The following is a 15034-nucleotide window of genomic DNA, read 5'->3' on the forward strand; positions in this document are numbered from 1 at the left end:
AATAAATTCCTGGTTATCTACCACCCCCCTCCCCTACCCACCCAGGCAAGCATAACACACCAACCCAAAGTGTCCCACCAGCCGTCCTCCACCTCCCCCCTGTCCAGCCCCAACCAGACCAGCTCGGAGCCCCGGCCGCTGCCTGCCCCCACCAGGCCCAAGGTCAACAGTGTCCTCAACCTTTTTGGCCAGTGGCTTTTTGACGCCGCGCTGGTGCACTGCAAGCTCCACGCAGGCCTGAGCCGGGACAACAGCATGACTGGTAAGGCAAGGGTCAGAGGTTAAGGGTCAACAATTGGTCAAAAACGGGTTTGACTAGAATTGTGTTGTACTGTACTCCATAGTCTACAGAGTCTTCCTCTCCTTTATTGTAGCCTCTTCTTTAGCTTTGACAAATGTGTTCAGCAGGGCATGTTGTGGAACATTCATATATATATATATATTTTTTTATATATATATTTTTTTTTACCTTTATTTAACTAGGCAAGTCAGTTAAGAACAAATTCTTATTTTCAAATTTTCAATGACGGCCTAGGACCCACAGTTAACTGCCTGTTCAGGTCCAACGCTCTAACCACTAGGCTACCCTGTGCCTTCGGAAAGTACTCAGACCCCTTGACTTTTTCCACATTTTGTTACGTTACATCCTTATTCTAAAAAGGATTAAAAACTAAAAATCCTCAACAATCTGCACACGATACCCCATTATGACAAAGCAAAAACTGGGTTTTAGACGTTTTTGCAAATGTATAAAAAAAAAAAAAAAACACATACCTTATTTACATACAGTGGGGCAAAAAAGTATTTAGTCAGCTACCAATTGTGCAAGTTCTCTAACTTAAAAAGATGAGAGAGGCCTGTAATTTATCATAGGTACACTTCAACTATGACAGACAAAATGAGAAAAAAAATTCCAGAAAATCACATTGTAGGATTTTGAAGGAATTTATTTGCAAATTTTGGTGGAAAATAAGTATTTGGTCACCTACAAACAAGCAAGATTTCTGGCTCTCACAGACCTGTAACTTCTTCTTTAAGAGGCTGTGCAGCAACGCTCCCCATCCAACCTTACAGAGCTTGAGAGGATCTGCAGAGAAGAATGGGAGAAACTCCCCAAATACAGATGTGCCAAGCTTGTAGCGTTGTACCCCAGAAAACTCTAGACTGTAAAAACTCCCATAGGTGCTTCAACCAAGTACTGAGTAAAGGGTCTAAATACTTTATGTAAATAATTTTTTTTTTATTTTTTTATTTTGAGTAAAAAAAAATAATAATTCTAAAAACCTGTTTTTGCTTTGTCATTATGGGGTATTGTGTGTAGTTTGAGGGGGGGGGGGACAATTTAATCATTTTTAGAATAAGACTGTAATTTTAGAATAACCCCCCCCCCCAGACGATCCCGCAGGTGAAGATGCCGGATGTGGAGGTCCTGGGCTGGCGTAGTTGCACGTGATCTGCAGTTGTGAGACCTTTCCACCACCTATTGCAGATTATGCTAATATTAGTATTCATCTTCAATTGTGAGAAATGTGTAGGATGGTTGCCAGTATCATTGTTAAGTTCTATCCTCCATTTTGATGGACTGTGGTTTTTCAGTTGATCTAGGCCAGGGGTCGGCAACCTACGTCTCTTAAGCCACATGCAGCTCTTCAACCCTTCTCTTGCGGCTCCCTAGTTATTTATAGATTACAGTGCATTTAGAAAGTATTCAGACCCCTTCAATTTTTGCACATTTTTGTTACGTTACAGCCGTATTCTAAAATTGATTCAATAGTTTTTTCCCCCTCATCAATCTCTACACCATACCCCATAATAATAAGAAAATATAGTTTTTTTTTTTTGTTGTTGTTGCAAATTTATAAATAAAAAAAATGAACTGATTTTAAATTATATTTACATAACTATTCAGACCATTTACTCAGTACTTTGTTGAAGCACCTTTGGCAGTGATTACAACCTCAAGTCTTCTTGGGTATGACTATAAGCTTGACACACCTGTATTTGGGGAGTTTCTCCTATGCCGATCCTCTCAAGCTCTGTCAGGTTGGATGGGGAGTGTCGCTACACAGCTATTTTCAGGTCTCTCTAGAGATGTTCAAGTCCGGGCTCTGGCTGTGGCACTCAAGCACATTCAGAGACTTGTCCTGAAGCCACTCCTGCGTTGTCTTGGCTGTGTGCTTAGGGTCGTTGTCCTGTTGGAAGGTGAACCTTCGTCCCCAGCCTGGGGTCCTGAGCACTCTGAAGCCGGTTTTCATCAAGGATCTCTCTGTACTTTGCTCCGATCATCTTTCCCTTGATTTCCCAGTCCCTGCCGCTGACAATCATCCCCACAGCATGATGCTGCCACCACCATGCTTCACCGTAGGTATGGTATTGGCCAAGTGATGAACAGTGCCTGGTTTCCTCCAGATGTGACGCTTGGCATTCAGGCCAGAGAGTTCAATATTGGTTTCATCAGACCAGAAAATCTTGTTTCATGGTCAGTGTTCCGTCTGGACGCTCTACCATAGTGGCTTCCGCCATGCCATCATAAAGGCCTGATCGGTGGAGTGCTGCAGAGATGGTTGTCCTTCTAGAACAGAGGGGTCTGATTTGGTGTCACAGTTTTTCCCCAGCCAGAGCTAATACACCTATCTCCAATAATCACCTAATTATGATCTTCAGTTTAGAATCATTTGATTAATCTGCTGTGTTTGCTAGGGATGGAGAAAGTGTGACACCAATTAGGCCCTTGAGGACTGGAGTTGCCCACCCCTGTTCTAGAAGGTTTCAGAGTGACCATCGGGTTCTTGGTCACCTCCCTGACCAGGGCCCTTCTCCCCCGATTGCTCAGTTTGGCAGGGCGGTCAGCTCTAGAAATAGTCTTGGTGGTTCCAAACTTCTTCCATTTAAGAACGATGGAGGCCACTGTGTTGTTGGGGACATTCAATGCTGCAGAAATGTTTTGGTACGCTTCCCCAGACCTGTGCCTCGACACAATCCTGTCTCGGAGCTCTTTGGACAATTCCTTTGACCTCATGGCTTGGTTTTTTCTCTGACATGCACTGTGGGACCTTATATAGACAGATGTGTGACTTTCCAAATCATGTCCAATCAATTGAATTTACCACAGGTACACTCCAATCAAGTTGTAGAAACATCTCAAGGATGATCACTGGAAACAGGTTGAACCTGAGTTCAATTTCGAGTCTCATAGGAAAGAGTATGAATACTTATGTAGATAAGGTATTTCTGTTTTTATAAATTTGCAAACATTTCTGAAAAACATTTTCCCTTTGTCATGATCAGGTATTGTGTGTAGATTATTATTATTTTTATGACATTTTTCAAATCGGAAAAGTTAGTAACCTCCCCCAAAAATAAGGTTAATAAAAAAATTACTTCATTTCGTTCGGAATGCAGCCAGGCACCTGCACCTACTGGTGTGAGGCTATTAGATATATTCTCACGCCAAGCTGCAAAAGGCAGCAATACACAGTGTCCAGTCTCGCCAACATACTGGAAGGACAAGGACATATGGGTGTCAATTCAAAGGCCTGAAAACAAACTTGTGCCAGAAATCGCACCGAACCAGTAAATTCTCCTATTTATTAATTAATTTCATTTGTAAGAATTTTTTTCATAATACTGTTAGAAATACCAGTTGTTGTTTAGATGTGAATTAATAGAATATTTGTAATTTAGCCAACATAGTCATTTTGTTTTATAGGCTCACAGCTGGCACTCAGAGGGGAGCAAAGAAAAAAGGCGGACCCATCTTAGAAAACCATATTTATTTGTTATTATAGGGCCTCCCGAGTGGCGCAGGGGTCTGAGGCACTGCATCGCATTGCTAGAAGTGTCACTACAGATCCGGGTTCGATCCCGGACTATGTCGCAGCCGGCCCGAAACCGGGAGACCCATGAGACGGCACACAGTCGGCCCAGCGTCGTCCAGGTTAAGGGAGGGTTTGGCCGGCTGGGATGTTCTTGTCCCATCGCGCTCTAGCTACTCCTTGTGGTGGCCGGGTGCATGCACGTTGACTTCGGTCACCAGCTGTACAGTGTTTCCTCTGACACTTTGATGCGGCTGGCTTCCGGATTAAGCGAGCAGTGTGTCAAGAAGCAGTGCGGCTTGGCGGGGTCGTGTTTCGGAGAATGCATGGCTCTCAACCTTCGCCTCTCCCGAGACCGTATGGGAGTTGCAGCGATGGGACAAGACTGTAACTAATTGGATATCACTAAAAAGAACATTGTTTTATTTAATGTTTTATTATAGCCCATGTAAAGAAAAAATATGATTAACAATTCATTGTAATCAAAATAGGCAGCTCCACGAGAGATCACTTTCTCCAAAACAGTATGGTCACTGTCGAGACCATGGGTGCTGAAAATGGTCTGCACTCTGCAGTTTTTTGAAACAAGTTATTTTTTTCATTTCACTTCACCAATTTGGGATATTTTGTGTATGTCCATTACATGAAATCCAAATAAAAATACATTTTAATTCCAGGTTGTAAGGCAACAAAATAGGAAAAATGCCAAGGGGGATGAATACTTTTGCAAGGCACTGTATGTGTCATTTCATAGTTTTAATGTCTTCACTATTATTCAACAATGTAGAAAATAAATTTTAAAAAAACTTGAATTTCGCTACACCCGCAATAACATCTGTTAAACACATGTGAGGTGACAAATTAAAATTCGATTTTGATTTGTGTCCAAAATTGACTGGTACTGTATATTGATTACCATCAAACATTATTTTTCCTTTATAATACTTGTGTATCGGTGTTTGATTATTACATTTCTTTCTGGGCTTGATGTGGGTATTTCAATTAATTCCTTTTGTTGGTAGGTTTTTAAATAAAAAAAAGTCTTATCGCTATGTTATTGTATGTTCACAAGATTCGATTCTCTCCAACTTCACCAGACAGCCACTGTGCTCTGCTCTGTGACCCTGAATGTCAGCTTTAGTGGTAATTTGATCTGACTGGTGTCTGTGGTGCTATTGCCTCCTTTGCACATGAAAAGGGCTTGAATGTGTTGTGCGGCTCCCTGAACACTTGGCTTTTCCAGTCATAAAAGTTGCCGACCCCTAATCTAGGCTGTTGCATTTTTCGTTATATTTCATTATCTTCTGGTTTTAGTTTTAAGTTTCGGTTTTTGCATGTTGGTTATTTGTCATGATGGTTGTTTTCGACTATCTATCTTTGTTGACACTGATGTTTAGAGCACTTAGAAATATCACTATGAAAGTCCTGAAAACAAAACAAAGACCATTTGAGAAATTGAACCACGAATAAGACTTCATCATATCACTGCTGTTCTTTGATTTGTTTCCCATTTTTTACATTTCTATTTTGCAGCTACATTTGTCCAAATTCTTCTTTCTTGTAAGTAGGAATACAAGCTTCCCGTACTTTTTTTTTTTTTTTACTTGCAGTTTTCCTGTATTTGATTGGCATTTTTTGTTTGTGCCCATTGTCATCGCCACTGAGTCGTTATTAGGTTGCCAGGGGATGTATTCATTAGGCAGGAAGAAAACAGATGGAAACAAGGAGAGGGAATACCAGAACCGGTCCGATAAGAAACACTTGTTTTCGTATTCCGTAGCAAAACATTTTCTATGCTCTAATGAATACGACCCTGAAATTGCCAGTCCCAAACCACCCCCCCCATTCTGCCTGGAATCAAACTGACCTGCTACACCTGGATCATACCCATGTAATCTCCTCCCCAAAGGATCTCGCACACTAATACTTATTTTCCAAAGAAACCAACAAACGTTCCGTTTTTCTGCCATAGCTTTCTTTGCTCCTCAGTTGATGACCTTGAATTTGTGTGTACTGTATGTTACACATGTATGTGGTGGATGTCTGTTCCATATATTTGTGCTATATATCGTGCCTCGTGTGAACTTCCAAGGAGCTAATAAGTAGACATTGCAAACTGAATTTTGCCATTGAGAAAATATATTCACCTGTATCAGCTCTTTGTGGGATGTTACACAGAGCTCACAAAGAGGCTACTGTGTGTTTTACATCTCTTTTTGGCTCAGAAAACATAATGAAACTTTACTTAATCCAAATCGGTTGTTGTCTGCAGAGCAAAATGCCCAGGCAGAAGTATTGTAAATGCTCCCTTTCAAATTGTGTGGTGTGCATTCCAAATGGCACCTTGTTCCTTATTAAGTGCACTATTTTTGACTGGGGCTCTCTGTCCTCTCTCTTTTCTACCCCCATCCTCCATCACCCCCTCCATTCGTGTCCTCTCTCTCTCCCTTATTTCTACTCCCCCCTCTTCCTATGAACCCCCTTCTCGCTCTCTCTCTCTCACCAGCCCTGGCCACTCAGACAGGTGTGGAGCTGAGGAGGAAGGGCTCCCAGATGTCCACAGATACCATGGTGTCCAATCCCATGTTCGACGCCAACGAGTTCCCCGACAACTACGAGTCGGGCCGGGCCGAGGCCTGTGGAACCCTCTGTAGGATCTTCTGCAGCAAGAAGACTGGCGAGGAGATACTGCCCGTTTATCTGTCAAGGTACCTACATGTTTTACCGTGATACAGTCAAAGCAGAAAGGCAATATAGTAGTATTATATAAATATTATTTTTAAATGAGTGCCCAAATCTCCACAGATTACGTGTTTTTTGTTTGTTTTTGTAAGTATACTGAACAAAAATATAAAAGCAACATGTAAAGTGTTGGTACCATGTTTCATGAGCTGAAATAAAAGATCCCAGAAATGTTCCATACTCACAAAAAGCCTATTTCTCTCAAATTTTGTGAACAAATTTGTTTGCTTCCCTGTTAGTATTTCTCCTTTGCAAGATAATCCATCCACCTGACAGGTGTGGCATATTCAGAAACTGATTAAATAGCATGATCATTACTCAGGTACACCTTGTGCTGGGGACAATAAAAGGCCACTCTAAAATGTGCAGATTTGTCACACAACACAATGCCACAGATGTCTCAAGTTGAGGGAGCGTTCAATTAGCATGTTGCCAGATAATTGTATGTTAATATCTCTACCATAAGCCGCCTCCTATGTTGTTTTAGAGAATTTGGCAGTACGGCCAACTGGCCTCACAACTAACCACGCCAGCCCAGGATCTCCACATCCAGCTTCTTCACCTGCGGGATGGTCTGAGACCAGCCACCCGGACAGCTGATGAAACTGGGTTTGCATAACTGAGGAATTTCTGCACAAACTCTCAGAAACCGTCTCAGGGAAGCTCATCTGCGTGCTTATCGTCCTCACCAGGGTCTTGACCTGACTGCAGTTTGGCGTTGTAACAGACTTTAGTGGGCAAATGCTCACCTTCGATGGCCACTTGCACACTGGAGAAGTGTGCTCTTCATGGATGAATCCCGGTTTCAACTGTACCGGGCAGATGCCAGACTGTGTATGGTGTCGTATGGGCAAGCGGGCAATGGCCAATCAACGTTGTGAACAGAGTGTCCTGTGGAAGGTTTATGGGCAGGCATAAGCTACTGACAACTAACACAATTGCATTTTATCGAAGGCAATTTTTATTTTGTTTAACCATTTATTTAACTAAGCAAGTCAGTTAAGAACAAATTCTTATTTACAATGACGGTCTACACCGACCAATCCCGGACTACACTGGGTCAAATGTGTGCCGCCCTATGGGACTCCCAATCATGGCCGGTTGTGATACAGCCTGGATTCGAACCAGGGTGTCTGTAGTGATGCCTCTAGCGCTGAGATGCAGTGTCTTATCTTAGACCGCTGCGCCACTCGGGAGCCCCACTTGAATGCACGGAGGTACTGTGACAAAACCCTGAGGCCCATTGTCGTGCCATTCATCCAACATATGCATATCTGTATTCCCAGTCATGTGAAATCCATAGATTCATTTATTTATTTCAATTTCCTTACAATGAACTGTAACTCAGTAAAATCTGTGAAATTGTTGCATGTTGCGTTTATATTTTAGTTCAGTGTAGTAACATAGTTAACATGCTAAAATGTCAAAAGCACGTATATCCTACCAAAGGGACATTAAAAATGTTAATATCTTATGTTTCACTGAGTCGTGGCTGAACGACGACATTATTAGCATAAAGCAGGTGGGTTACACGCTGCATTCGCAGGATAGAACAGCAGCCTCTGGTAAGACAAGGGGTTGGCAGACTATGTATATTTGTATACCTCAGCTGGTGCACGATATCTAAGGAAGTCTCAAGATTTTGCTTGCCTGAGGTAGTGTGGTCTACAGCTTATCATGAGATACTCGATCTACAGAGTTTATCTGTATTTTTCGTAGCTGTCAACACACCACCACAGACCGATGCTGACACTAAGACAGCACTCAATGAGAGCTGTAAATCGCCATGAGCAAACAGGAAAACACTCATCCAGAGGTGGCGCTCCTAGTGGCCGGGGATTTTAATGCAGGGAAACTTAAGTCTGTTTTACCTCATTTCTATCAGCAAGTTAAATGTGCAACCAGAGGGGGAAAAAACTCTAGACCACCTTTACTCCACACACAGAGATGTGTACAAAGCTCTCCCTCGCCCGCCATTTGGCAAATCTGACCATAATTATATCCTCCTGATTCCTGCTTACAAGTAAAAATTAAAGCAGGAAGCACTAGTGACTTGGTCAATAAAAAAGTGGTCAGAAGAAGCAGATGCTAAGCTACAGGACTGTTTTGCTAGCACAGACTGGAATACGTTCTGGGATTCTTCCGATGGCATTGAGGAGTACACCACTGAGCTAAAGGGTAGAGCTGCCGCTTTCAAGTAGCTTTAAGATATCCCGCTATGCCCTCCGGCGAACCATCAAACAGGCAAAACATCAAGACTAAGATCGGATGAGCGTCGGAGCCGTTGTAGTATGTGGCAGGGCTTGCAAACTATTAGACCACAAAGGGAAGCACAGCCGAGAGCTTCCCATTGACACAAGCCTACCAGACGAGCTAAATTACTTCTATGTTCGCTTCGAGGCAAGTAACACTGGAACATGCATGAGAGCATCAGCTCTTCTGGGTGACCGTGTGATCACGCTCTCCGCAGCCGATGTGAGTAAGACCTTTAAACAGGTTAACATTCACAAGGCCGCAGGGCCAAACAGATTACCAGGATGTGTACTCCGAGCATGCGCTGACCAACTGGCAAATGTCTTCACTGACATTTTTAGTGAAGACAGTACAGACTCTCCCTGTCTGAGTCTGCAATACTAACATGTTTCAAGCAGACCACCATATTCCATGTGCCCAAGAAAACGAAGGTAACCGACCCTAAATAACTACCGACTCGTGGCACTCACGTCTCTAGCCATTATCATTATCCCAGAAACGCTAGACCCACTCCAATTTGCATTCCGCCCCAACAGATCCACAGATTATGAAATCTCTATTGCACTCCACACTGCCCTTTCACACCTGGACAAAAGGAACACCTATGTGAGAATGCTATTCATTGACTACAGCTCAGCATTCAACACCATAGTGCCCTCAAAGCTCATCACAAAGCTAAGGACCCTGGGACTAAACACCTCCCTCTGCAACTGGAGCCTGGACTTCCTGACGGGCCGCCCCCAGGTGGTAAGGGTAGGTAACAACACATCCGCCAAGCTGATCCTTAGCATGAGGGCCACTAAGGGGTGCGTGCTCAGTCCCTTCCTGTACTCCCTGTTCACTCATGACTGCAAGGCCAGGCATGACTCCAACACCACCATTAAGTTTTCCGATGACACAACAGTGATAGGCCTGATCACCAACGACGAGACAGCATATAGGGAGGAGGTCAGAGACCTGGCCGTGTGGTGACAGGACAACAACTTCTCCCTCAGCTTAATCAAGACTAAGGAGGATTGTGGACTACAGGAAAATGAGGACCGAGCATGACCCATTCTCATCGGCAGGGCTGTAGTAGAGCAGGTTGAGAGCTTCAAGTTCCTTGGTGTCCACATCACCAACAAACTAACATGGTCCAAGCACACCAAGACAGTCGTGAAGAGGGCACAACAAAACCTATTTCCCCTCCAGGAGACTGAAAAGATTTGTCATGGGTCCTCAGATCCTCAAAAGGTTCTACAGCTGCACCATCGAGAGCATCCTGATTGATTGTATCACTGCCTGGTATGGCAACTGTTCAGCCTCTGACTGCAAGGCACTACAAAGGGTTGTGCGTACAGCTCAGTACATCACTGGGGCCAAGCTTCCTGCCTCCCAGGACCTCTATATCAGGCAGTGTCAGAGGAAGGCCCTAAAAATGTCAGACTCCAGCCACCTTAGTCATAAACCGTTCTCTCTTCTCCTGCACGGGAGGTGGTACCGGCGAGCCAAGTCTAAGTCCAAGAGGCTTCTAAACAGCTTCTATCCCCAAGCCGTAAGACTACTGAACATCTAATCAAATGGCTACCCAGACTACTTGCAAATGGCTAACCAGACTACTATGACGTTTCTAAATCTGTGTTCCCTTTTTCCACAGCTTTTCCATGCACATGTTCTAGCTTCAGACTGACTCCTCCAGTCTCTTTCCTCCCCCAGGTTCTACATGGTTCTGATCCAGGGCCTCCAGATCTCCGACTACATCTGCCGACCGGTGCTGGCCAGCATCATCCTCAACTCCTCAGCCCTCTTTTGCTCCGATATTAAGGGCATCAATGTGGTGGTCCCCTACTTCATCTCAGCCCTGGAGAACGTCCTCCCTGACCGGTGAGGAATGCACCGTCTATATTTGGTGTGCTTGCAGAAAGAACACTTATTCCCCATACTTCTCATTATTCTGCACTCTCCTGCGCTGACACCACTTGTACTGCTTGTAAGAAACGATATTACAACAAACGGTTCGGTACAAGATTTGTTACTTTCGGTTCTTCTATTAAATGTCAAACGCCATACACTGAATGACAGGATAAAGTCTGTCTAGTAAATTTGTCGACCAGGCCAGTAATGTTTCAGCACATTTGGTGTTCTAGTTAGACATTTATGTGCTCTGTCACAATCTGCCATAGAAAACTGCTAGTGTCGCTTCCTGGTCAGCACTGCATTGTTTAGATTACACTTAGAAAAAGCTATAATTGAGCAATATGATTGGCCATTCATTCAAACACCACCACGCGAGTCACAATTTAATAAGCAGTACATGAGTTGATGCATTCAACACAGCACACAGGATCTGTCCAGACTAGCAACACTTTCAATTATTAATATATTAGCAACTTAGGAATAGGCTCCAGAAAGACGCCTAGCATTCGTCTTGGCTACTGTAGCCAGATCATAGAGATGGACAGAGGACTCTAGTTCCCAAAAGACATTTTTAGAATGGGCTGAAACCCATATGGGTTAAGGAAGGATCACATGATTCCATCCAGGTCATCAGGAGGCTGGGCTCCAGACAGTGACCATAAAGTTGTATTTTGCGACCCTTTAACTTGGCTGTGCGAGTTACATTTTTTATAATTGGTCGCATCGGTGCGAGCTGCACATTCTACATGGTCACCTCACTTCAAACGTTCTATTATTTTAGGAGGCTAAAACCATGATTTGGTCAAACAGTAATGTGTGTTATCCTTATGATTCCTGTAATGAAAGTCTCTGCCCTGCGGCTGTTTCACTCAGGCCTGCTGCTGTGATGAGTGCCACTCTCTTCCTCTCCCCCGCACTCTGAGAGAAAATGCATTTGTAGGCTATGACAGTTCAAAATCCTTTTGGAGGAAAAAAACACAGCTTTGGAAGCAACTACTGTTGTCACTGTATTTAGCTCTATAGCAACTATTTTACAACCAAGATATTTGATATGGCTTTGAAATACGCAACAGCCTTTGCAAGTCCATAGGACTCATTGGGTAGTAGGCTACAACTGAAAAGTTTACTGTTAGATAAATACATGGCTACCAGCAGTGGGTATTATGTTTAGCGTTAGCGATACAGTTAATGTGTTTTGAGTTTCCACTTACTCATGTGGTGAATTGGCCCCAAATAAATTAGCTTATGATATCGGTGCCCATAAAGATATAAGCAAATTCATCTCTATTGAACAAAATATTCAGATAATTCTGGAGCCCTATTTTGACAGAGCAAAATCTTTCCGTTGACATCATTGGTGTGCATGTGATTTTAACCAATTTTGAGTAGGCATTGCCTACTAATTGGTTGATGTCATTGGAATCACTTATCCACAATCTTTATTACAAAACATAAATATTCTATTTTCACATATGTTGATGTTAGGGTGGTGCTGGAGATGATGAATATAAAATTGACATTTAAAAAAATATATATCTTATTAAAGGGCAACAATATTCTTTGTAATTTGACACAAAAATGTATGTAATTAATACAATTCTAAAGAATATAGTAATGCTGAATATTACACAGATGTTTAATACACACCATAATGACCAAATGTAGCCAATTAATAGCTGCATATAGAGAGACAGCATACCAACCTTTGGCTAATAAGCATTTATTTTTGCCGCGGTGTAGTTTTGTTATCGAGTATCATGATACTTAACCTGGTATCAGTATTGAAGCACAATTCTGGTATCGTGACATCACTGCTGCTTGTACAGCTGACGCAAGCACACAAATGTACCTTGTCTAATTAGTCTTATGATGTTTGAAAGACAGTTCAAGTCAAATGGTCTTTCTATTTCTGTGTTAAGGACATTTGCATGCATAAGGAATGCGGTTTTGACCAGAATGGACTTTTTTAGCCCTTAGGGTGAAGTATGCCGCCTTTTGTATGTTTGTCTCTTAGTGTCACGCAAGGGAAATGCCCAGAAATTAACATTAAAAAACGGTAAATGCTTAAAACAAGCTCAAATGTAAATGTAAGCATTTGTTTGAGGAGTTTTATCAGTGTACGCTTGGTGTTGGTTAAACATGGTATCTGACTGCTGTATCTTTGGAATGTTTGACATTTGAGTTAAGTTAACTTGTTCTTTCCTCCCCCCAGAGAGCTGTCAAAGTTTAAGACCTACGTGAACCCCACTGACCTAAGGAGAGCCTCCATTAACATCCTGTTGTCCATGCTGCCTCTGCCACACCACTTTGGCAAGGTCAAGTCAGAGGTAAATCTGTTAATTATAAGAGAGTTTAAAGGGACATCGCACTTCAAAATTGAAATTAGAATCACACCATGATATTAGCATAAAATGAGGAAATGATTTAGCTTTTATATTTAACATTCAATTTCGATTGAGGCGTATAGATGGACTTGGACTTATCACAACGTTAGTGTTTTGTTCTGACTCTGTTTTAGTTGATCATTTGCAATGCCCTGTAGTTCTGAGGTCGCCTAAATGCAAAGTAACCCTTGTGTATTATTTGTATGTTCCAGGTGCTCTTGGAGGGCAAGTTTAGCAATGATGACAACTCGCTGCACGACAAGGCCGTCACCTTCCTCTCCTTCAAGCTGCGATTGGTCAACATCCTAATAGGAGCGCTACAGACGGAGACTGACCCCACCAATACGCAGATGATCCTGGGTTAAGTTGATCTCAATTTTATCTGCAGCAATTTCTTTTACTTTGATTGTTTACACTGAAAACTGTGTTATACATGAAATGTATTATTTTGTAATTTGGCGTCTTTCTCTTTTAAGTAATACAGAATCAATGAATTGTAATAACTATTCCATAACTAGAATGGAATGACTAAATGACTTTTTTCTGTACAGGTGCCATGCTCAACATTGTCCAAGACTCTGCTCTCCTGGAGTCCATCGGTGCCCAAGCGGAGGTGGTAAGAACTAATCATTTTGTACTCCACGCTGTAGAAGCGCTCACTCAACTAGAAAGAAATGTGTAAATACAGTAAACTTAACTACACGTGTAGCTAAGAGAGATCGTTAAAAAAAGAGATGTGACCTTTATTGAACAATGGAAGACCCTTGAGGTTAGAAACCTCTTATGGGGGGGCAACCTGGCAAGAGGTCATCAATAAATCAGTATTTAAAGGATATTTTACTCAAACATTTTTTTGTTTTGTTTTTGTTCATTAGTCCACTGTTTATCCCCAAAAAGGTTTAGGGGACCATATTAATAGTGGACTTATGAACAAAATGCTTTTTGATGAAAATATCCCTTTTAATCATCTGAGCAGACTATGACCCCTGAACATTCTAATGCCACCCCAATAGGGCAGTGTGGATGGCAGCCATGCGCTGGCTAAAAGCCACAGCAGGAACAACAGTGGCATCAGCAACGCCAGCGGGGGCAGCTCTGAGGCCACCACCCCCGACAGCGAGAGGCCCGCCCAGGCCCTCCTCAGAGACTACGGTGAGCCCCTTCGAAGACGCACTCATGAGCCCTTTTTCCAAAATCCTGACCTGGGTTAATTGGCAAAATTGTGCCAGGGAAGTTCAATCATGCGCACCTGAAGAATCTTAAAAGGAAACAAATTATATTTGGACCACGGTGTGCCAAAAATCAACCAACCGTCAGCCCTTCCTTGTTAGTAGCTCTGAAGATGAGGCCTTTCTTGACTAGTGTAACAAGCTAGACGTGCGCAATGTAAAATCAGAAATGTTTTTGTAGTTTTGAATGTTGACACTGTGTTTTCACCTTTTTCATTCCGGTCAGCCATGCTTTAATTGTATAGTGGACATATATGACGTTGACTAAAGGTGATTCCATGATGAACCAAAAATGCATTATTATTCTCATATTTGCAGTGATGCCGTGTCATTTGAATGATACTATACTACTGTTATCAGAATGGAGACAGTTGCGTGTATTGTCACTTGCTAGATTTCCTCCCTATACACAGTGTGTGCAATTTGTTCATTAACGTCGTCTTCAACTGCATGCGTTATGGTATTCAGCATATGCATGTCGTTTTATGGGAGTTGGACTATGAACCAAGACCTGGAGTTGAATGTTTAAGTATTTCTTTGATTCCTCACATAATCCTTGCTTGTCTCCTTCTCAAAGCACATTGGAGCAGAAGATCTGAGGTTCCGTCCCTAGGATCTTCTCCTCCAATGCATTTTGAGTAGGTGGTGAGGACACGAGGAATCAAGCACATATCCAATTGAGATTCATCCCATGTTATTCCCAATGACTGGCTGC

General features: G+C 42.6%; 1 protein-coding gene across 7 annotated transcripts in view; it reads left to right on the forward strand.

Moving 5' to 3' along the window:
- Nucleotides 1–15034, forward strand: part of LOC110493907 (ral GTPase-activating protein subunit beta) — a 78281-nt gene that overhangs the window by 34863 nt on the left and 28384 nt on the right. For 6 of the 7 annotated variants that reach the window (XR_002469211.2, XM_036949898.1, XM_036949896.1 and 3 more), the window contains exons 9-15: nucleotides 46–262; nucleotides 6322–6523; nucleotides 10506–10673; nucleotides 12919–13033; nucleotides 13303–13450; nucleotides 13642–13706; nucleotides 14104–14242. Coding sequence is in view for 6 of the 7 variants with exons in the window: in XM_036949898.1 (XP_036805793.1) it covers nucleotides 46–262; nucleotides 6322–6523; nucleotides 10506–10673; nucleotides 12919–13033; nucleotides 13303–13450; nucleotides 13642–13706; nucleotides 14104–14242 (1054 nt within the window). In the remaining variant the exon portion in view is untranslated. The remainder of the gene's footprint in view (nucleotides 1–45; nucleotides 263–6321; nucleotides 6524–10505; nucleotides 10674–12918; nucleotides 13034–13302; nucleotides 13451–13641; nucleotides 13707–14103; nucleotides 14243–15034) is intronic. The other variant, XM_036949895.1, reaches the window with a different exon arrangement.

Source organism: Oncorhynchus mykiss, chromosome 17 (assembly GCF_013265735.2).
Source record: "Oncorhynchus mykiss isolate Arlee chromosome 17, USDA_OmykA_1.1, whole genome shotgun sequence".
Taxonomy (NCBI): Eukaryota; Metazoa; Chordata; class Actinopteri; order Salmoniformes; family Salmonidae; genus Oncorhynchus; species Oncorhynchus mykiss.